The sequence below is a fragment of the Acanthopagrus latus genome, chromosome 4, assembly GCF_904848185.1.
Source record: "Acanthopagrus latus isolate v.2019 chromosome 4, fAcaLat1.1, whole genome shotgun sequence".
NCBI classification, from domain to species: Eukaryota; Metazoa; Chordata; class Actinopteri; order Spariformes; family Sparidae; genus Acanthopagrus; species Acanthopagrus latus.
Window position 1 is genome coordinate 11,291,479 of NC_051042.1, and position 22,379 is coordinate 11,313,857.

The 22,379-nt window shown below is 42.0% G+C and overlaps 4 protein-coding genes across 8 annotated transcripts; 2 read left to right on the plus strand and 2 right to left on the minus strand.

Moving 5' to 3' along the window:
- Nucleotides 1–294: 294 nt before the first annotated feature.
- On the minus strand, nt 295–7,473 carry ccne1 (cyclin E1). The gene is made up of 12 exons (XM_037096303.1): nt 7,273–7,473; nt 6,675–6,725; nt 6,368–6,455; nt 5,963–6,028; nt 5,645–5,811; nt 4,751–4,886; nt 3,489–3,635; nt 3,227–3,322; nt 2,760–2,894; nt 2,002–2,113; nt 1,739–1,896; nt 295–1,375 (listed from the first exon to the last, which is right to left on the minus strand). The coding sequence occupies exons 2-12, from the start codon at nt 6,686–6,688 to the stop codon at nt 1,190–1,192; spliced, it is 1,305 nt and encodes a 434-aa protein (XP_036952198.1). The 5' UTR covers nt 6,689–6,725; nt 7,273–7,473; the 3' UTR covers nt 295–1,189.
- zgc:162297 (uncharacterized protein LOC555865 homolog) lies at nt 5,909–13,814 on the plus strand. 2 transcript variants are annotated; one of them, XM_037096305.1, is made up of 6 exons: nt 5,909–6,052; nt 8,786–8,868; nt 8,958–9,138; nt 9,425–9,575; nt 10,603–10,730; nt 13,514–13,814. In XM_037096305.1, exons 2-6 carry the CDS (start codon nt 8,803–8,805, stop codon nt 13,702–13,704), a joined length of 717 nt encoding a protein of 238 aa, XP_036952200.1. In that variant the 5' UTR covers nt 5,909–6,052; nt 8,786–8,802; the 3' UTR covers nt 13,705–13,814. The 2 variants fall into 2 exon arrangements, with proteins under 2 accessions (XP_036952200.1, XP_036952199.1); XM_037096304.1 differs by lacking the exon at nt 5,909–6,052 and adding an exon at nt 7,704–8,245.
- si:ch211-260e23.9 lies at nt 13,802–18,070 on the minus strand. Of its 3 annotated transcripts, XM_037096306.1 has the most exons (5): nt 17,918–18,034; nt 17,492–17,626; nt 16,430–16,573; nt 16,152–16,305; nt 13,802–14,961 (listed from the first exon to the last, which is right to left on the minus strand). In XM_037096306.1, the coding sequence occupies exons 2-5, from the start codon at nt 17,607–17,609 to the stop codon at nt 14,733–14,735; spliced, it is 645 nt and encodes a 214-aa protein (XP_036952201.1). In that variant the 5' UTR covers nt 17,610–17,626; nt 17,918–18,034; the 3' UTR covers nt 13,802–14,732. The 3 variants fall into 3 exon arrangements, with proteins under 3 accessions (XP_036952201.1, XP_036952203.1, XP_036952202.1); XM_037096308.1 differs by lacking the exon at nt 17,492–17,626 and having other exon boundaries at nt 17,918–18,070; XM_037096307.1 differs by lacking the exons at nt 17,492–17,626; nt 17,918–18,034 and adding an exon at nt 16,797–17,458.
- A 167-nt stretch (nt 18,071–18,237) lies between these two features.
- LOC119018551 (protein C19orf12 homolog) lies at nt 18,238–22,300 on the plus strand. 2 transcript variants are annotated; one of them, XM_037096309.1, is made up of 4 exons: nt 18,238–18,680; nt 18,949–19,058; nt 19,996–20,170; nt 21,555–22,300. In XM_037096309.1, the coding sequence occupies exons 3-4, from the start codon at nt 20,011–20,013 to the stop codon at nt 21,818–21,820; spliced, it is 426 nt and encodes a 141-aa protein (XP_036952204.1). In that variant the 5' UTR covers nt 18,238–18,680; nt 18,949–19,058; nt 19,996–20,010; the 3' UTR covers nt 21,821–22,300. The 2 variants fall into 2 exon arrangements, with proteins under 2 accessions (XP_036952204.1, XP_036952206.1); XM_037096311.1 differs by having other exon boundaries at nt 18,461–18,987.
- The last annotated feature ends 79 nt before the right edge of the window (nt 22,301–22,379 follow it).

The window sequence follows — 22,379 nt, forward strand, 5'->3', positions numbered from 1 at the left end:
GCATCTTTTTGCCAATACAATTGCAACAATATTTAACATTTGTCAAAAATACCAAGTGCTAGACTTGTCTGCAACAATATGCGTCTCCTCTAATCCAAGAGGCTTCAACAATTGTGAGCTGAAGCTCCTTGATGAGGTGAAACGTCTTCAAGAAAGTGGAAATAGTCCAGTTGCCTACGATATAGCACTTAGCTTTAGTATGACCTGGATGAGTGAGAACCCTCATCAACAATTGTCATAACAGTTTATATAGTTATAGTCCATAAAGCAAAAAATGAGTCCTCAGAAACAGACTTCAATGTAGCAGCATTTTATTTAAAATGTCAAATAGAAATCTTACATTTTGGTGGTGTGTGGGGATTAAAATAAAAAGTTAAATACAATCAACATTTTAGCTTCTGAAGCCTGGCTGGTTCACTTGCCCATTTAGGTAGCCAAGCTACTGGTCCCCAAGCAAAACATGGTCATGTTGTCCAATAAGATGGCAAGAGTAGAACCAAAAATAGAGTAACACACCATTTCATACACACAAACACACACACATACAGTCTTTACCCTCCATCATGAATAGCCCACTTTTATAGCAGCACATAGAGCCAAATATGACCCTAGGAATAGTTTTTGGGCAAATGACGCCACTAATACATTAAAACCAGCAATCACCACACAGACACACACATACGCACACACTAAATTAAGTAGAGAGATTCCATAAAATGTCCATTCAATTTGGCCTCTGCATAGAAAAAGAAGAATGGCAACCACTTACTGTCAGTGTGGTCGCCAATTAATGCAAGCATTTGGGTGCAACGCTGTTCAAAAAACAAAAATCTCCTTGAGCCGTCCCATCCCAAACAGTCTCTTGCTTTGTGTTTTCATCCAAACTGGAAGGTTAAATAGGCAACATCAGGGACCATCCAAACCATTTACTCACGGTGCGTCAGTGTTTCCCAAATATAGCCAAAGTCAGTGCATGCACCCACTACAAAGACATTTAAAAGCACCTGGAACAAAGAAATCTGCATGACTTTGAAAGGAGAAAATACCATTTCCATCAACGACTTCCAACTGAAAATCCAATGATATGCGAGTGTGCCGTTACTGCAGAGTCGCTGTTCAGAGTCAACACATTCAAATTGTTTCTCTTCTGTTTACGGCCGTCGTCTTGTCAGATTCCTTGCTCGTTCCACTACTTTGGAAGAGGCCGTTGTGGGGATGGTGTACGCATCCTCGGCCTGATTTTCAGCACTGTAGCATCAACTCGGACCGACGCTTCAGTTTTCTCAATACTCAGAGGGGGAGTCAGGACGCCTGAAGGGACAGGACAGTTGCCATGACGCTCCAACTCCACATCCTGGTAAGAGAGGGCCTTTTCCTGTGTACAGCAGAAATACACATCATCACTGTCCTGTTGCCAGAAAGCAGCAGAATAAGGTCTACTATGCACATTTTGCCAGAATACTGGGGCCAGAATGAAATGTTGGCATTACAACCTTTAGCGAAATATGGATGGGTTAAAATTTTACTGGTCATAAATATCACATCACATTTACATTAGGGGGGTTAAGGTTAAGATGGAGTATCACCCTTTCTAAGTGTGAAAAACCAACAGATATTTTTAACAAGAGGACAGCACAATTTCCAGCCGTATTTGTACAAACAAAACTGATTACTTTCAAATGTTTTTTTAAGCAGAGAAAAATCATCATTTTCTTCTCATTACATTAATTCCACTTACCAGCCATGTAACATAGGAGGCATGGGTCTGGATGTTGTGCATGTCATCTGCAGGGATTCCTGTGAATGTTTTCATAGGCGACCCTCCAACCTCCCGCAGCGCCATGGCAAAAGGCACCATCCACCTCACACACTCCTCTACCTCCACCCTCTTCAGAGCTGCATGGACAGAAGGGGGAAATCAAAGCAACACAACCAGGGTTACAGCAGGAAAACATTCACATTAAAAATAAAAACCCATTTATTTTGTACTGCAATTTTTACCTGAGACATTCTCCACCAGCTCCAGGGAAGAGAAGTGAAACAGGGCTGAAGCAGCAAGGATGCCATTAGAGAACTCAAGGCAACGCACATCTAGCATACACAGGTCCAACAACTAGGAGAGGGAAAAAAAAGGAAAACCAACTGGAATTAAACACCAGGACATACCTGCAAACTAGTGGTCATCTTTGGCAATTATGTAAATACCACTTGTCTCAATTTGTGGAGGGACACTGAGCACAGCTCATAGCACGCATGCAGAGCTGTTCCCTTTCCTACTCTCATCTATGCTGGACAATTACACTGCATAAACCATCATATCTGCCTCTCACAGCAGTATGTTCATGTTTGTTTTGGTTTTTGATTGAATAAATCGAATCTTCTTCCAGAATGACCAACATTCAAGCTGAATTGCATAGTGCTGCCTGCACTTTTGTCTGGCAGTTCTAATGTAACTAATAAGTTCTGAGAACAATAAACATAACAAGATAATTTAACTGTCCAGCCTCCAGTTAAATGTGCAATAGCCACCGTCCAAAAATCACAGCCGACACATGACTCTGCCATATTGAAAAGGGACAGGATCCTCCTGTTTCTGTCTGGCGATTAGTGATGCACGTTAATACGGTGACATAGAGAGGAGGGAGGAGATTGCTGATTCTAAAACAGACAGGAAGTCGACTAAAACGATGAAGTTTAGAGTAGCTTTAATGAAGAACCCAAATGATATATCAATTCATTAGTAAGGACACACACACTACCTCTGCGATCTGTGTGAAGGTAGCCTGGGGGTATCTGGGGATGAGCAGCTCATCTGTCTCCTTCAGGTAAGCCACCTGCATGTAAACATTGAGCCAGGATATGGGAGTCTGTGGGCTGAGACTCCAATTCAGCTCCTGTGTAAGAAAACAAGAAAAAGAGAGCAGACAAGCCGTTGGTGTTAGAGATATTAAATCTTCACCAACAGAAATACCAGTAATTAAATCTGGATAAAAATCAAGCTCTTTCACAGTTCCAGGGTTGTACTTCCTTCAAGACAGACGTGCTTTAAAATCATGAAACATGCTGCGATCCATTAGTGATTTCAGCAACTGAAAGCCAAACACCACCCAGCTTCATCAAACCCCAGGAAAGGGGTGGACTGGGTATCTCATACTCAGACAAATGCATACCAGCACTTACTGATGTGTCATGGAACAATGAGTAGTGTGTGCATGTTTTTTTGTACCTTCATGATAATAATTTCCATGCTGAGAATCTCATCTTCAGTGCAGGCTTCATCTGTAACATAGGCAAACTGGTGGACTTTTGGAGGATACATCTCCTGCAGGACACAGAAACAATGGAAGAGCATTATAATAACTAATCATACAAAAACATATCTTTTCAAATGCTGAAGCAGCAGGATGATTTGCAGAAACCCACAACAAAAGACTACAAAGAACTACAGACTACATGACAAAACATCCTGTACAGTCAACTCATCTTACCTCCACTTTAGCAGCGATGAAGAGACAGGTGATGCCTATGAGCTGCAGTGTTGATTTGAACACGTTTCTCTGTGTGGCCATGAAGCGATCAAAGTAGTCCTGTGCGAGGTGATAAGTCTCCCTGTGCAGTTTGTACACTTCACTGACCTAAAACATGAAGACAAACACACCATCACTGCACTGATGTGGCCTCTCATTACTTCCAATCATACCCACTTGTGGGTTTGTTTAGCTGAGGAACTATGGTCATCAGAGGATGTCAAAAAGTTCACAATAATGACAGAACCACATCCATTCCATTGATGTGTTGCTATCAGTTAGACCAGAGCCATCTCCATCTGTGCTCATCTAGTGTCACGCCTGATTTAGGCAGTGAATGAGTTTGATTTCCACACAATGCTTCACAATAATATGCAACCAAAAACAAAGTGGTTAAAAGGCACAAGAAGCTGAAAATTGTGAATTTGTGGTGGGTTCAGGCTAGGTGTTAATTATGTACTGTATGCCGTCTGTCATCAACGCTTAGAAATGTCACCAACTGTGATGATGTTTTGAATTTATTCTGTTTATTTACAGGTTCAGATGCTGGGTGTGAAGCCCAGGAAGATAAAGACCAGAACCCTGCATTCAATACATGATGGACAATCATTAGTCTAATTAGTGTTGACAGGGACTGACTTCTGTCCTAGTGTTGGACAGTATGGAATGTTAGTTGAAAGAGGACTGATTTGCACTAAAAACGTCCTCTTGTCCATCTCTCTCCTGCCTTTAGTGTAGTGTGAAGCCTGTTTCATCATTTGGGGGTTGTTGGGTGGATCTGTGTGAATCATTATTCCAGTTTTGACAAATCAGTCAATGTTCAGCACATACAAACATTTGATTCACTGAAATATTGGCTTGAACTCGATGGAGTTGCTTTATATTGTTTTCAGTTGCTCAAGATTCGTCCTGCTTGAATATACAGGTCACAGCTACTGAAATAATCCGTTATTAGTCTCATAATGGGGAAACTTGAAACAGCGAAATAATAATGTATATAATAATGAGAATATTTTGGATAAGTAGAACTAAAATCTAAAAGGTGAAAGCAGATAGGGTCTTGATTGAAAGTGATTAGCCCAAATGAGAGATTGGTGATATCTCATGTCTCTGAAAGAAGCCAGTCATTGCAGCTTATTATTTAGTGTGTTTTCTTTCCAAATGTATGCTTTGGTGTGACAACAAAAGAGGCATTATACTGGTCACTAAGATATTTTACATACCTCCATGAGCCAGTCCAGGAGAATTGCCCTCATCTTTGGCTGCAGATGAGGATGGTTCTCCATCATGTGGACATCCCTGGTGTAGGTCTTATCCTTCTCCAACATGTTGTTCCATACCACATCCTTACTGGCCCAACTTGTAACAAAAAGAGATGGAAACAATGGTATCTCTTGACTGGCCCACTTGTTTTGCTACATGTGCAAAGCTGCTACAAATGTAAGTATAATTTTCCTTGGACAGATACATAAACCTAAGGATCAACAGAAAAACTGAGTGAACACTAATCTAGTTCCTACAGGGCTTTTCTGGGCTGCAGCTCTAGTGCGGACAGTAGCAGGGTTTCTGCCAGGGTATTGAAAGCCCTGCAGCCCAGGAGGCTTAAGAAAAGTCTCCACTGGGCCTAGGCATCTGCAAATTGTTTAAAAGTGTAGTTTTAAGATATGTATTTTTTGCTTCAATATGTTTTACAAGTAGTGAACTCCTGTAGAGTAACTCAGATTGTGTGCGAAACGTTAACAAGTATCGACAGCATGAGTGAGACAGTGACTAAGAAGTTAGCAGTATAGCAGTGAACGAAACAGTATGGTTTTGATGCTTTTGGTTATTAAATGCTACAACTTCACAATATCCAAACAGAGTTCCCTTTCTCGTGCTTTTCACCAGCATGTCACCACCCCTGCCATGTCTGACAACTTATGGAAACCCTAAGATAGTAATTAAAGGTGAAAGAGAAAATCTATTAGCTGCAACCGCAAAAGAAGACCTAGACATTGTGACCTTGGCTTCGGATGTTTTGAATTCAAAACTCATGAGTATGTGCTCAGATACAAGAGGGAGCACAAGTGGCTACAGGACGTAACATCTAACCTACGATAATCAACAACAGTACTCACCACAGTGCAGGTAGTGGTGCACAATGCACAGGTGTTGTAAATATGTTGTTAAAGTTATAGTGGGGGAATCCTGCATTTATCAGGGTGACTGGTTGGTCCTCTTCCTGATCAGGTGTGGGAATCCACCTGTGTGGACTTGTATAACCAGGATCAGGACTCCAGCCCAGCTTCACAGGAGAGAGGGAGAGAAGAGAGAGGACACAAAGGAAATGTGAGGGTTGAGGCTCAGTGACTGGGCCACAGATACATTAACAGAACTGGGTTAATTAAGCGAGGCACATATTTTGACTCTAAGTGTTAAAAGATAGCCATGTCTACCTCACACTCGCGCTGCTTCTTCTTTGTCATCTCTGCAACCTCCTCATCGTCCAGATCTTGTAAATACTGAGGATCAGCGATGGAAAACTTGTAAGTGATTGAGTTCACTTCAATCTCATTTATTTCCACGGCAGATAAGACATTGTGTAAGGTAGAAACAGAATCCTGTCCACTGGGGATGTTTATTGGAAACACCAATAAAAACAAAAACAAATGGAACAATGCACAATATCAACTGCCTCAATACTTTTACTTTTCTACTTATTTGCCAGGACTGATAAATGTAAATGACAGCAGTTTCATATTTTGGTTGTTCAACTAGACCAACATTTGCAAATTAGCAGCAGCTGAAAATTGGGCAAAGACCACCTATAGGCTAGTCTTCAAGCCTTTCAGACTACTCACAATGGCAACATCTGCCTTCCTCTTTCTCGGTCGCACTGTAGTTTCCTTGGGCACATCGGGAGCAACAGACTTAGGTTGTGTCTCTTCCCTGTAACAACGAACAACATAAACGTGGCTGTAAGCCTTAAGAGTCAACATAAAACATTTGATGAAGCCTGGATAAGCATGTTCATATGGCCAAAATAAGGTCCTATAGCTACTAGCTAACTACCCGGATGGCTAAAGCTCCATCAACTTTTCTTTCTGTCGTCACCCACTTTGATTGACGCGCTAAAAACTGCCACAGATAAACGGATATTAAACTCACCGTTGTCCCCGCATTATACTCAGAGGGATGTGTGTCCGTTGTGGAGCAAACCTGTGAATGAGAAATGGTTTCAAGTTTTATTTTGGGGTTTAAGAAAAACACATTCAATCACTCCCAACCCCCACTCTGAACTCCCTCCTTCTGACAAAGCCAGCTCAGCCTGGCGCGGGGAAATGGAAACGGTACGCAATGTTAAAAGTCGCTAAAAAGTGCCACACAATGCAAGCATGTTCGTGAAAATAGGCGTCAGTACACAAAAGACGCTATATTAGCTGCCTAACTTAGTCATTTTGCGTATTTCTGAGGGGAACCTGATTATTTCCCCCCAATAAGTTTGGACAGCTGGCTTGCCACATAATGGCCGCAAGACAGGCACAGCTAGGGCGCCTATTTTCTCAATTGACCATTTAACAGTAAAAGCAACACCCAACACCAAGCTAACCCAAACGACGTTTAAGTATGAGCGTCCACATAAAGTTTGAATTCTTTATCTTTTGTCCGTCTTGTTCCGGTGTAGGCAGCATTGAACTCAGCATGGCAACAAAAGTTGCAGCAGAAGCTAGCTAAACTCACACGAACTTCCGTTTCGTCCACTCACCTCAAGACTCTGCCCTTGAAGTTCACTCTTATCCCAGTCTCAAAAACAGAAATTGATATCGTCTAACTTTCGCCGTCGGTTGTTCTGGCCGGGAGGTGCTCTGGGTGTGTGTGCGAGTCCAGGCCGGGCTAGTTCCTCTGAGCTGGCGCCTTGCAGGGAACAGATGACTTGAAGCATCAACGTCAGGGGGGGGAGTAGATTTAACTTGGCGCTAAACGTCCATCTTCGCCGCCTCTTTATAGATTAATTTCGCCTCCATTCGCCACAGTTTCACACCTGTAGCGAGAGGCAGCGCACGCGTGTTTGATAAAAGTCGGTCTATACAGTGCTCAAGAAAAGGAAAATTAAGTTTAATAAACGGGAGGCGTGACTGCTGTTAGTGACAGCTGCGGGGGCGGACTTCCCAAAGCGGAAGTGCCCGGGCACCGCGTGGCTAGTCTGTCAGATGTAAACAAAGCCGCCGTCCTTTGGATTTAAACCTAAAATTAAGCACAACGCGACGCAAGTATTGGGATGTAACTGCGCCATTCCGGTCTGTGAACTCCATATATCATTGTCGCTCGCTGTCACCTTGGGCGCATCTGTTATTTAGCGAAAAATGACCTATGTTAGCCTGCTGCTTGCTTCTGCCGGCGCCCATTTCCCGCATGTGCTCGCCGAATCAGAGCCATTCACTCGTCTTTAAACAAACTCTCCGTGCTGCGTAGTGACTGTTTCATACAGCTGTTCGGGCAACGTGAGATACAAACCAGTTGAAGCCTAATATGGATTTTGAAGTGGATTCATCTTGTGTTGTTTTGGTTTGATAAAGCCAAAAATGACCTTTGGCCAGTCACGTGACCCGACGCTTACACAAAAAATACGAGATATTTTTCCTCTCCCTGGATTTCGCCGCAAAACATGTCGTTTTTGAAGCTTTTTGGGCGCCTAAAGTCCGTGGTTATTGGAATGATTCATGTTAAAGCCTTACCAGGTAAAATAAATAAATCAAAATAAATGTGCCTTCCAAAAAGTTTTCACTGGTGGAGGAAGTATTCCTTTCTTTTGCTTACGTAAAAGTAGCTGTAGGCCTACCACACTGTACTCCATTACAGCTGTGCTGCCATCTTACTGAAGTCATCGTGCTGTGTGTTTTAACAAAATCTGTCCAAAGCATCAGAAGTGCTCAGTGCCAGAAAAATGGCTCCAGTGACTGTCAATGTTATATAATTGACTATTTGAGCCCATGTATTCATGTGCAAGTAAGAAGCACGTTTGTTGTTACAGTCTAAGTGAAACTGCTTCAAACTACTTTATTGTTGAATACTTTTAAAATCTAATGATCATGTGCTTTTGTGAAACATTTAATTTGTTTACATGACGAACAAGTAACCATAACTGTCAAATGAACTTAGTTGGGTGGAATATACAGTATTCTTTCTGAACTGTACAAAGCAGTTGTGTGAAGTGAAATTTTATGTAGGTAGTCAAGTGAAGTCATACTGTGTGTAACCGGGTTTCTCCTCTTTCTCAGGCACCCCCCTGGGTTGTATGAACATGTCCCAAATCACTGAAGAAGCGTGCAAGGAGGCAGCGATCTACCGCGACGCAGGGATTGTAGGTTATCGCACATTGTGTGAACTCCTCACACGTTTTAATTATTTCCAGGCAAGCCAGTGAACGCTTCATGTGAACTCTTCTTTCAGGATGCTGTGATCATTGAGAACATGCATGATATCCCCTACTCCCTCTCTGTGGGCCCTGAGGTGGTTGCCTGTATGACGGCAGTATGCACCGCCGTGAGAGGAGTCTGTCCATCACTGCCGCTTGGGGTGCAGATACTGTCTTCAGCTAACCAGCAGGCACTGGCTGTAGCTCTGGCTTCAGGTTCAGTATTTTCATAAATCACATCATTGTTCGGCTGTGTGTGAGATGATGCTCGTTGGCAGTCGAAGCTCTTGGGACAGAACGAAACAATGTGTTGTCGTGGCCTGATTGCAAACAGATTTTCCTACAAAACTCTACATAGCCTTTTCTAACTTAAGGTGTGGTTATCCATGAACTTAGCTGTTAGAAACTGCCTACTGTCTGACTTACTTAGCCAGAACCTACCTGTATTTGACACAGTGGCTTCCAGTCAGTAAACCATTGTGATGTCACCGTATGGTCATAGGTCTGGATTTCATTCGGGCTGAGGGTTTTGTCTTCTCTCATGTGGCTGATGAGGGCCTCCTGAATGCCTGCGCCGGCGACTTACTCAGATATCGCAAACTGATCGGGGCTGACCATGTGCGGATATTCACCGACATCAAAAAGAAGCACAGGTGAGATCACTGTCTGTACAGTCTGAATAGAAAGGAGAGCCTTTTGAGCCAATGAAATGCACGAAACCCCTAAAAGCACATTTAACAAGACACCACATCTGAATACAACTGTAATTAATGAGGATTCATTTGAATAGTTTTTGGGTGGCTTAACAAAATGATGTCTGTCTTAAAGAGAGAAAGGCACGTGCCCTTTAACCACAAAGTCCCACGTTTTGATTCCAACAGAGGACCTTAGAAACATATCATACTGCGCTCTGAATACCTGTCTGTCTGTCTCCACACTGTCCACTATCCAAAGAGGGTTAAAATGACGCCATGTTATTTTCGCGTTATAATTTCAACTGCTGTTGCAAATGTTAAGAATAAAGCTAGCATTTTGTATTAGATCAGTTTATATTTTTCTATAGTTGTTTGTTCGGTTTTGTTTGTTTGCCAGTCATCATGTGAATATTTTACCCTTCATTTGTATGTCTATTTATGTATTTTAGAAATGTAAGACATCATGCATTAAAGTGTAGGGTAATAGAAATATCAAGGATTTCACGCAGTTGAAATTAATGTAATAAAAAATGTGAATTCATACAGTTATATTAGAGAACATAATTACAATGTAAGGATGGAAAAACACACTGTATTGCAGATGTAGGTTAAATCCTTGTCTCAAATTGGTTATTCCCTTTCTTAGCATATGTGATTAATCATAAAGGTTACTCCATCATGTTGCTGTAAATCAGAGAGATGATTGGTACGTCATTTATTCCTCCTTTTAGAGATAAATGTGGTTCTTTAGAGTGAATGTCAAGCAAAGTTTACTAAATTCAGGCCCAGACCAGCATTCTGTGATTCTGAGGGGAACCATTATCTTGTACGTCGTCACTGAGTGTTCCCAAAGAGATCACACTCACAAAGAACCCCCGTGTTGTGTTATAAAATAAAGGATTGATGCCCTGTTGTTCGTGGTCCAAGATGTCAGTCAGTTCATTTGAATTTCTATTTAATTAACCTTGTATGTGTGTTTTCCCAGCTCCCATGCACTGACATCAGACGTGAGCATCGAAGAGACGGCGCGTGCAGCAGAGTTTTTCCTCTCTGACGGAGTCATCATCACAGGAGCGGCAACGGGAGTGCAGGCTGACCAGCAGGAGCTCAGAGGTAATTCCTCAATAGCGCCACACGTCATACAACCCATGAGCTAGGTGCTAACTTTGATCACATAGCTTGACAGCTTTGGATAGCCACAGAGGGCTTGCAACTTGTAGCTGTTTTTGGCATTGATTTGACACTGATATTTTAATGACTTGTATAAAAGTATTCTGTTATCAATTAAATAAAATGGAAAAGATCAAGTAAGTTCCCACGGTACCACAGCCTTATACTGTATAATTACTGTGTAATTCATGTCACTACCCTGTCTGTCCACTGGAGGATCCCCTCACATAAGCCTATGAGAGCTCAGTGGGTGAAGACGAGAGGCCATGTTCAGTATTTCACTCAATCCATCAAAGTAAACTGGGTGTTGTGTAAAATCATTCAAACTCAAGAGTGCCACGATACATGTTCTTTACAAGTGTATGTACACTTCTGACCATTACTGTATATAACGAGTACCTGCACTTTTGATTCTCAACTACATTTACCTGGCACTAGCTCACTTGTACTTAAAGGAACAGTTTGCCCTAAAAAATACAGATTATGTCAATATCTACTCACTGTCATGCCATTGGAAAATCAGGCAAAGTTTTCTTTGGGGGAGTTGGATTACGCGGTATGAGTTTATGGAGCCATTTTAGGTTTCTAGTTTTGTTTGTTTGTTTGTTTTTTAACTGCATGTTTTGGTGTAACCCTCCTGAAATGTTTTTTGTCCTGCTAAACTTGACCTGACTTCCCATCATCCTAGAGGTGATAATGGCTGATGTTACATTTTTTTGGATGAACTGTTCTTTTAAGTCAAATTTTTACCCATAATTGAGCATTTTTACAATGTGGTGGTCCACCAGAATTTTAATATTTTTCCGTCACTGACTTAATCAGTAGACAAGGAAGCTGTGACAAAAGGCACCCATGTTTGTTTCCAACGAGTGCCACTGGGCCTGAAGTCTGGAATATATCCCTCTCATAGCAAGACAGGGGCTTCTATTTTAAGCAGTGTCTCCATCGCGACCTACAATAGAGCTTGTAAATACTTCGAGCTAAACAAGCACACAGCCTCAGGTTCACACACGTGAGTGTGCTGTCACACACAGGAACAGACACACACACTTTACCCCAATCTCACATGTGCACTATCTCTTGCTAACACAAACATGCAAGCAGCAGTCAGACAGACAGAGTTCACTGTGTCACGGCCTTTCTTGGACTAGTCCCCTCTCACCATTTTACCAGACACTGTGGGTGACATTCATTAAAGCTGGGGTTGGTAAGTTATTATAGAAGCTTTTTTGTTGTTGTTGTATTTGTAGAAAATATCTTAACATCCCAACAGCAATCAATAAATCTAATGCTCCGTCAAATACTACAAAAATAAAATAAAATCAAAAATCATTATCCGTGGCTGTCATGCTGCATTCATTGCACGTGGCCAGAGTCTTCCACGAGGCTTGGTGGATTAATTATTTGGTTATCAATAAGCTAGTCACACAACACTGGAAGATAAAGTGCAGCCAAAAGGTTCCAGTACTAACACTAGCTTGACAGCAGCAAGTACTAAAAATAGCCATGTGCATTGTTTACGTACGTTACGATAATGTCAGGTGTTTTCTTCCATGTGAGATGTGAGGTTGTTGGATACGGTTAGCGACAACAAGGATTTGCTGCACTCACAGTACACTGGCCCTGAGCCAATGAACGAGTGAGACGCAGCAGCCGCTAACCGAGTAGCGCAAAGCACACAGCGCCTCAGTCAACCTACCCAGTTAGCACAAAGCACACAGCGCCTCAGTCAACCTACCCAGTTAGCACAAAGCACACAGCGCCTCAGTCAACCTACCCAGTTAGCACAAAGCACACAGCCACAGGAGTAAGGACTAACTGTCACACCAGGTACTTTTTTTTAACTGAGGTTAATTCGTGACAGTTATTTTGCTTGTGTTTGTATGATTTTGATATGATTTTTGACAGAGTTGTTCATATATGTATTTATTAGACTGAAGAAGCTAAGCAAGCTTATTGAGAATGGCGAACTAGCCACTAACACGTTTCCCTGGTTGCCAGTGACAGCTAGGGGGCAGTCTGTCTGACACAGACTGTGGCAGTATGTGTTCGTGTGTTCAGGGAGAGTAGCTCTGAAGGGACGGAGTGAGACTTTTTCGCAGCCAGACACTTTGTACAATTTATCTTGCACTCGCTGGTTTCTATGATCTTACCAACCCCATTTTTAAAGGAAGTGTTCACCCAGAAAATTAAAATTCAGTCATCATCTACTCACTCCAATGCCGACCGAAAGTCGGGTGAAGTTTTGCAGCTACCGAAGCAGATGGGGACTCATTTTAAAACAAAAAAAAAAAAGGCTCCATTTAGCTTGGGATAATCTAAGGCCTCTGAAAGCCCCAACATCCCGAACTGAGTTGAAAAGATGTTAATAACAACCTTTTTTAAAGCCGAAATCTTCACTGGAGCTTGCTGAGCCAAAAGCATGAGTGTGCAGCCTGACTGCCAATCAAAGGCTATGCTGAACGTTTTTCCATACTTGTTGTATGGATCCGTTTAATGTTTTATGTTTTAAATGCAAGCTGTTTTGGTGAAACATTTTGTGGACCATGAAACCTCACTTGTCACCCTTCAATCGACACGAGGCTGTGTAGATAATGACTGAACTGTCATTTGTGGATGAACTGTTACTTCAACATTAGCATTCAGGAACAAATGATTTTTTTCATCTCAGGGATTTGTGTGCCCATAAAGAGTGTGCGTTTCTTTGCCTTTTGGTTTTTTTGCAGACGTTCTGCAATCTGTGAGAATCCCAGTGCTTATAGGTTCTGGAGTGACCTGTGACAACATTGAGGGCTACATTGATGCAAATGCGATGATCATCGGTTCTCATTTCAAGAAGGGTGGCCACTGGGCCAACGCCGTTGACCCGGAGCGAGTGAAGAGGTTCATGGCGAAGAGATGTGACCTTGTAAAATGAGAGGTTTTCTCTCATCACCCCAGTGCCTTACATATGTTTAATTCCATGCACAATAACTGTATGTAATGCCACATTAAAACACATACAGCCACCACCTTATGAAAACAATATTTATTTGCAGTTTTTTTTGTACATTTTATAAATAGGCATCAATAGAAAAACATAATATTCAACTGTATTTACACACATGAGTCTAAAACGAACGACTTGTGAAACTGTGAGAACAAGGTGAAAAATTACAAAATGGTAGACTCAGTACAAAATATGAACAGTGGTTTTTGTTTCATTCCTTGAGACTCGATAAGAAGCTAAAGGAACATTTATCTTAGGAAATTCACAGAGCATCATTATGTCTTTGAACACTATGAATACTGTACAGGTCAATGTGGTATGAAATACACTTTAACACACTCATTACATGAACGTCTAGGCTAAGGCACATGGCGTTATACATACTGAACACAACCAAGGAATTACAGATCCAAATGTGCCATTATCCAACAGCATCACGATTCCGAGCAGATTATTCTACGGGTTTGAATTTTCCATATTTGGATCAGTGTCACACATTGTAACAGTCACAACATCAAACTTTCACACACCCTACCCCTACGTATATCTAATCAATCTAAAAAAAACAAAAAACAAAATCAAACAACTCAACTGTTCTCATTGAATGATGTACAAACACTTTAATTTGAAAGCAACTGTGTGTGTTACTACTGCTTTCCAACCTAAGGGAACAACTGTGTCATTCAAGATGTCAGGAGATCAAGGTTTGGTTTCTGACGTGAGAGTTTACAGTGCAGAGGCGATATTAACATAAAAATAGAAACTTGTTTCGCTGTGGTTCATGTAGCACATTATACTGCACCAGGAAGTGGTGAATCTCAAATGCTTAGCCCTCGGTGGATATGTGTGATGTGCAACACTGGTGGAAAACCTGAGTAATTTTTCGAGGTCAAGGCACTGCGTTGCACGCTGGGCTTGAGACGCACCCTCTCGCCTGCACTTCCATTCCCTCCCCTCTAGTAGTTGTAGAGACGCTGGCAGGGCTGCTTGAAGTGGCCGTAGCGCTTCTCTGCCGGGGAGAATCGCGTCTTGGCCAGGTTCTGCCTGTGGAGCGCGCCGCGGCTCAGCTTCTTCCACTCGGCCTGGGTCCTGGCCCGCTGGACAGCCAGCAGCTGGACGTCGCAGGGTAGAGGAATTCCCCAGGCAGCCAGACGCCAGGAAATGTGCCGCCTCACTGCCACTGGCCTGGACGGACACAGATGAAGTGTTAGGAGAGATAAGTATAACTGTACACCAGCTCTGTGTGAATGGCCCTTCTATTCTGTGAAAACCAAATGTAAGATTTAGACTACAAATGTGAGGACACTATTGCTGGGTTTTAGATGGTTGTCATTTCTCGAGAGGTTAGTTAGTCAATATATCATCAATAAGATTCGAAGTCGCAGAAATACTTGTCAGCCCAACGTTTTTGTTAGCAAAACATGAAAGTTGATTCTTGACTTGAAAACCTTGACCTTCCTCAAGGACTTCTCATCCTTTGAAGTATTAGTTAGGCATGTGAGTAAAAGTGCTTATTTTCTGTCTTTATTTGCTTATTTTTTACTTATTTTCTGTCTTATTTACTCTCGTCTCATCACTCCCATTTCTCAAAAGTTGAAATAAAAGATTTAAGACTTTTTCCGTGCACACAAAAATTGACGACGTTACTCAAATCCTGTGCACAAATTTGTTCATATCTGTGTTAGTCGGCCTGACAGGTGAGGCATATCAAGAGGCTGATGAAACAACATGATTTGCACACAGGTGTGCGTTGGTCACTGTAAAAGGCCACTGTACATAACTATGTGCATCTGGTGTTGGGGAAGGTCATCATCTTCCCCCCAGGACATTTACTAATCTGTTTCAAAAGCACAGGGAACATCATCATGCCTGAGCTGACAGTCCCATGGAAGGAAAGGACGTAGGAATCCTAGAGGACTAAGTGTCTACCGAGGTTATCCGAGCCAGTCACTGTGGACAGCACTAAATATCGGGGCTGCCTCCCACACATATAAGTGATTAATCAGTGGAGGTGACCCCAAATCAGATCACATTGTCTCAGTCAAAACACTGCATTCCTTTTTGTCTGAGTCATTGTATACAGAGTACTACTACACTATAGTAGTACAGGCTTGAAAACACAACAGGTTGTGAGTGACTTCCCATCTTGGAAGTACAATCTCACAAGTAATAAGGCAACTATTGTAATTACTAGAATTTGGTAACACTTTGTAGTTACCCATTCTATGCCACAAAAGCTATATTGACCCCTCTTCAGGACTCTCAAAGGATGATAATACATGTTCACTTACCTTACAAACGCTGATGTAAATTCAGTCTGTGTTTTCTTTAAACAAATGTGCATGTGTAAGCCGGAGCTGTAGATGGAAACTAACCTGGAGTTGTCCTCTTCATCTTCATCAGAGCCCAGCTCCTCGTCCTCCTCCACTCCGCTCATCCTGCGTCTTATCTGGTAGACAGACATGCTGGGGTGCTCAATCAGCAGGTTCTCCAGAGGGTCTACATCAGGGGCCGACAGCGGGCCGCTCTCTGTAAATGGGACGTCAGAATTCAACTGGATCAGTTTTCATCCCAGTATAAGCGGCACCCTCCCTGAGCCAAGAATGTTTTAAGCCTCATCATCTCATCTCATCGGGCAGGATCTGTCTCTCACCTGGCAGATTAACAATGACCCATTCTCCTTCTTCAAACTCGATCAGCTCCTCATAAGGGTCGTCTGCTGCCTCGAAGTCGTCGCCAGCGCTCCCGAGCAGGTGTGACAGAATCTTTCCGATCATCATTCTCCCTCTGTTGCAATCTGTAAAACAACAGCGAGTGGGTACATTTAAAAGAATAGAGCCAATCTGCAGAGGAGTGAACGTTTTGTGTCAGCTGATGACATTAAGTTCATATTTCTCAGCACAAAAGTAGGTTTTTTCCACCAACCTCCTCCACCTTGCACCTCTTTTGCACATACACCATGTAAATGGCTCCCCCTAGCGGCTGTCCCAAAAAACACCCCCCCCGCCTTCCTTACATACCAGAGAGCTGCTTTGTACCAACAAGTCCTTCCATTGCGCGGCTCAGAAACCTGAGCAGCCTGAGTTAGTACGTCGCGGTGACGTGGGGGTCAAATTAGAACAGAATCAGCTGAGAGAACACGGAGAGAGGCTGGAATTACACCGATTGCAGCGATATTATGTCATCTGTTCAGACAGGTTTCATGAAAAGAAGGGAGGTGACTTTTATTTATGAAGGCAGCTGACTGATCACCCTGTCACCTTATCCTGTCATTACAGGAAACTTGTGTGGTCGCTGTATGTCTATTCCTTGGTACAGGTTCCCGTGTTATTCTAGACTAAAGATATTTTAATATTACACATTGCAATCCTAATGCATTATTTAATTGCCTTACCAACACTAAAACTGAGAAATCTTACTGTTAAAATATGTGTTTAAAGAAGTGGTCGTTATGTGAAGGAGTCAGGTCCGTACAACATTCACTTATGAAATCCTACTGTCAGCAGATCTCAAAAACAACTACAGAACACCTTGTTCCCCCAGCTGTTCAAAATATCCTTTAGTATGTCCCAAAATATATTATGGCTACAGTATTCCGTTATATATTACATTTATATTACATGGACTGGTTGGTGTCTGCTGTTGCTGTTTAAGACAAACATAAAGCCATAAATAGAGCCGTGTTTTCCCCTTGTCTGGATGCCTTCCTGCTCACTCGTCAGTGTCTGCGCAGAATTGGGTGTCACCGGACCCCTTCCCGTCAACACAGACACCCTGCAGGACGCTGTCCGCCCAGCCAGATGACTGCAACAAACCCCTGTCACTGGCACCATCTCAACAGGCCTATTATTTTTATAGAGTTTCAACAGAGAGGGATGACTGTGTTTTGGATTCGTGTTGCTTCATTTCTTGTAATCACTCAGATTAGTTTGTCTTTGTCCAGTGGAGAATGCAGTCCTGATAGGACACACTTTACAATACAATATGCGCGATATTCAGTTTAAAGTACGAGCAGGCAATGACTGCGACGACATCACATCGCCGAGAGGATTGTAGTGAGAGAACAAAAGAAAAAGGAAACCCAAGTCTCAAAAAGTCCACTGTCAGTAAACGATACATAGCAATTCACATCTTGACTCACCTGTCCAAGTAAAGTTATACAAAAAGCGGTTTTCTTCGGGTGTGGACGGTGTACAGAGATGGTCCGGCTACGCTGCTGTCTGTTCTTCAGAGATTGTTTTGATCCCAAAGTTGTTTATCGGCAAGAGTCCTCACTGTGTCCTCAAACGTCACCAAACCCCGCCCAGTGAGGCGGGGTGAGCGTGCGTCAGTCCCTACGTCACATGTCAACAAACCCACTGTCCCTGTCCGTTACATATGCGACAGTCTAACTGTACACGGCTGAGTCATCACAACTAATAACTCCCGACCGGGAGTCAGAAAACAGCACAATGTGCTACAAGTCACATGTACCACGGGTTGCTAGAGCTAAACTCTCCGTTTGCTGCTGTATTCTGAACAGTTGGCTAATGTAGCCCATGTTATAACCAATTCCATTACCGTTCCAATACATGATAGTTATTATGTTTATAGTTAAAGGCTATATGAGCGAGGAGACTATGGACAAAGTAATGCCAAACAAGCTGACCCCAACTCTTCTTCAGTTCCAGATAACAACCTACTCCAAACACAAGCCATTGCCTCGCTGTGTGCGCACGCGCAGGCTACTTGCAGGCATTTCAGTAAGCCTATACGCAGTTTTAAAGTTGTCTAAGGGTAAAAAAATATTTAAAAAATCTTAGAAAACAGAACTATACAGAACCATTCTGAAGTCAATCTTTGTTTCTCATGCATTTTTCAATCATGAAATTGGATAAAGCCGTTTAATTACCGCCTCAGCTCACGTAAGTCTCGATTTTCCTTGTCCTGCTCACGACCACGCTGTTTATGTTTGTGTTGCCTTAAACTGCGCAGTTTAACCTGAGTAGGAAAGGAAGAACTCTGTCAGGATAGACGTTTTGTTTGTCTCATTGATTTAGCCAACGTGTTTTTCGCCGCTACAGGAAATCAGCACTGGCTGGCATATGTCTGTGCGTTTTATGGGTTTTGTTGAGAAGAATCATCTTGTGTCGATTCTTTGTTATATACTCTCTGATACATTGTGTCAAGCAGGAAGTAGGCGAATGCTGATTCCCATCATACATTGCAACGGTACGTTTTGAGCAAAGCCGAATGCATGTGAGGAACAAACATCTCTTTGCATATTAGGGAGAAGATTAAAGGTAAGACTGAATGTAATTGCATCAACTAGACACTTGTGATAGTCTCAGATCTCACCATAAAGGAGAAGAAGTGAACTCAATGTGCTTGAAGTTATGTTTTGTTTGGAATAGAATAGAAACTAAACTTGGAGTAGTGTTGAATTTTAATCTAACCATCGTTGACTAAACCCTCTGGCCTCTATATATATACTTTATCTTGTCTAAAACCACTTTAAAGACTATACTTGTGCTTAATTACTTTATATTAAGTCAGTTTATATGGACCTTAAAAGTTTATGCCAGTAATTTTCCTCGACTGCCAAGTTAACAAATAAAACTTTCAGGCCCCATTTCATTTATAAACCTTGTTGTTAAAAAAAAAAGTTGCCAGTTGTAAGTATCAGTTACATTTTGCACTGAGATTTTTTGAGACCGCAAAGTTGGCATTCGGCGTACACCTTAAAGCATTACATCATCTTCTTAAAAATCTAGATTTGTTCTAACATATCGGTGAAATTTAGTTGATGGTGACATTGGCTATATCTAATTATGCATTATTATTGTTAATATTATTGTTGTTGTTATTTTAATAGCTGTTAAGGCTGTGTTGAACCTGACGTAAAAGTGAAACCATATTTCTAAAACTACCTGGTGCACCTTTTCTTCTTCCTGTTTTATAACCAGTCCAGTTAGTCCATGTCATTAGGTGACATGACTGCTGCATGAACAATGACATACAGTATGTATGCATTGTGTCCAGGGGTGGAAAACATGAGTTCTTTGACTCCAAACTTGCAGGACTGCTGGCTGGATTATTTGAATTTGCACCACTTACTTACAATATATCTTGCATTAGGGCTTCTTCTAGTCTGAACCAAGGCTTAAAGAGCATTCTTTTGTATTTTAGGTAAGACCTTAAAGTAGAGTTGACTGTCCTCTCTCTTTTCTATCATACCAGTGTCTCAATGCAGGGATGGCTCCGCGAGTGGATGATGTCATGCGCCTGTGCTATGAAATATCAGCTCACGATCAGATCAAGGTCGCAGTGAAAAACTCCACCAAAGGAGCGGTGGTGGCAGGAGGAACTGCCTTTGTAGGCGGGCTGGTTGCTGGACCTGCAGGGATAGCTGTTGGTAAGAATGAATACTCCAATTAAAATGTGTGATTCTGAAACATATCACTGAAGGAGACATTACAGCTGCCTGATCAACAGGTCCAAATACAGCCTACACAGACTGGGGGCCTTGAGATATGTAGGGTCCCATTACCTTGAAGGAAAAATACAAAACCATGCAGGCTACAGAGTAGGGCTGGGTAATATATTGATATAACTGCTGAAAAGAATAAAGGGAAAGCTTTAATCACACCTCAGATCTTGATGATCAAATTGTTCAAGTAGAAAATCTTTACTGATGTACATTTTATATGGGATGAAAACAAAATGATATAACAACAACCAAAACCATCAACCCACTGAGGGCTGGATTCAAAATCACACCGAAATCAAGGTAATAATTGAAATTACAGGCTGATCTAACTCATAATGTGACACAGTAGTGTGTATGGCCCCCGCACAATTGCTCCAAGGATTTAATCCCGGTACCTCACAGCAGTCAGGGAGAATGGTGTATGGTTCGGTCAGATGATGGTTTGGCCGGAAACATGCACACCAGTAGCCTGCCTGAGGTCATTTTGTAGGGCTCTGGCAGTGGTGCTCCTCAGCGTCCTCCTCACACAAAGGAGCAGGTACTGGTCCTGCTCCCGGGTTGAGGCCCTGTCCAGTTTTCCTTCCTGGTTTCCCCTCCTGCTCTTGAGACTTTGCTGGGAGACACAGCCAGTGATGGGGGAATATGATCTTAGATTTTGGATATCATTATTTTGCAATATGAATAAACCAGTGTCTTTTCCCTGGTTTTAAAGGCTGCACTACAGTAATTTGATGTAACTTTCTTAACTCGCCAAATACTTGTCATAGCCACATTACATTACACTGCTCCAAACTATCAGAATTATATGGGTTTTTTAAAAAAATCCACTGTTGGTAAACCTCTAGTGCACCAGATCATTCACAGATGAGACCTTTTACAGTTTATATATAAATTGTGTGTTCAGCCATCATTGATGCAGGTGTCCTTCATACTAGCATGTTTACGTTGGTGAACTATACTATTTACTATTTGCGATTCAGTAATTTACATTTAATAATTGAATTTTAGATTTGTATAACAGAAATTTACACGGATTAAGAAGCAAGTGCAAATAATATATATAATTTTGCACGTTAATATTTTCACAGTTCATAATAACAACTTTTTTTGCGTCAGACATTAATAGTAACAGTAACAATTTTCTGTACCACAGAGAAGTAAACTGTTGAACTTCAAGGAGCGGTCCTGTGGATTATTTATGATTTGGATGAAGACAAAGGGAATCGTCAGAGCATCAAGCTGAGGTTTTCCTGCAGTGGAAACCTACAGCTGACTCATACTGAACCTGTAACTACTCTCTCTGTACCAGGTGGAGCAGTCGGCGGTCTCTTGGGCAGCTGGCTGACCAGCGGGCAGTTCAGGCCTCTGCCTCAAATCCTGATGGAACTGCCACCTAACCAGCAAAAGAAGCTCTATAATGACGTCGTGGCTGTCTTAGGCAGCCTGAATTGGACGGACGCAGCCCAGCTCATCGCCCTCGTGATGGGTAATGCCACCCTTCAGCAGCAGGTCACTGCTGCGCTGCTCAACTACATCACAAAGGAACTTAGAGCAGAGGTGCGTTATCAGGACTGAGTCATGGTTACACATGGACTTTTCAGGATGGTCCCGGCTGCCAAACACAACATATTTTTATACAAATCACTGGACAGTCATCATAGAAACCTACCCGTGGATGGATAGTGAAGCATTTACAAATAATGTTTTGTATGATAAAGTGATGGTTATTTTCTTATGCCTAGGAGTCATTTATTCGGGATTAGAATGTCATATCTTTATTCCCACACTCTGCATCAGGGTGTTTTAATACACATGTCAGCCAGATCATTAAAACCACTGACGAGTGGTTGATCATCTCATTACAATGCACATTGTGCTGGGAATTTTTGAGTCCTGGCATTCACGTGTATGCCACTTGACATAACCCACCCAACCAAACACTGTTGCAGACATGACCGTTGTCATTCAGTAGTTTTAATGTTATGGCTGATCGTTGTATGCCACTGCTTGTATATTACAATTAAAGTAAACATTGGAAGCTATTGTGGTTTTTAATTGTCGTCTTTTGTATTTATTTTACCATTTAAAGTCTTTAAGATTGTTACGTTGCACATCTTGAAAAATGCACATAAGT

What these genes read in the sequence shown, in the direction of transcription:
- ccne1 (XM_037096303.1), bottom strand. An exon ending in TGGAAATTATTATCATGAAG is followed by an intron (nt 2,895 to 3,226) that starts GTACAAAAAAAC and finishes TTTCTTACACAG; the next exon opens with GAGCTGAATTGGAGTCTCAG. An exon ending in CCTCCTATGTTACATGGCTG is followed by an intron (nt 1,376 to 1,738) that starts GTAAGTGGAATT and finishes TGCTGTACACAG; the next exon opens with GAAAAGGCCCTCTCTTACCA.
- zgc:162297 (XM_037096304.1), top strand. Translation starts at nt 8,173, where the DNA reads ATGTCGTTTTTGAAGCTTTTTGGGCGCCTAAAGTCCGTGGTTATTGGA. An exon ending in TCATGTTAAAGCCTTACCAG is followed by an intron (nt 8,246 to 8,785) that starts GTAAAATAAATA and finishes CCTCTTTCTCAG; the next exon opens with GCACCCCCCTGGGTTGTATG. An exon ending in GACATCAAAAAGAAGCACAG is followed by an intron (nt 9,576 to 10,602) that starts GTGAGATCACTG and finishes GTGTTTTCCCAG; the next exon opens with CTCCCATGCACTGACATCAG.
- si:ch211-260e23.9 (XM_037096306.1), bottom strand. Translation starts at nt 17,609, where the DNA reads ATGGTGCCAGTGACAGGGGTTTGTTGCAGTCATCTGGCTGGGCGGACA. An exon ending in GGTCATTGTTAATCTGCCAG is followed by an intron (nt 16,306 to 16,429) that starts GTGAGAGACAGA and finishes TCCCATTTACAG; the next exon opens with AGAGCGGCCCGCTGTCGGCC. An exon ending in GATGAAGAGGACAACTCCAG is followed by an intron (nt 14,962 to 16,151) that starts GTTAGTTTCCAT and finishes GTGTCCGTCCAG; the next exon opens with GCCAGTGGCAGTGAGGCGGC.
- LOC119018551 (XM_037096309.1), top strand. Translation starts at nt 20,011, where the DNA reads ATGGCTCCGCGAGTGGATGATGTCATGCGCCTGTGCTATGAAATATCA. An exon ending in ACCTGCAGGGATAGCTGTTG is followed by an intron (nt 20,171 to 21,554) that starts GTAAGAATGAAT and finishes TCTCTGTACCAG; the next exon opens with GTGGAGCAGTCGGCGGTCTC.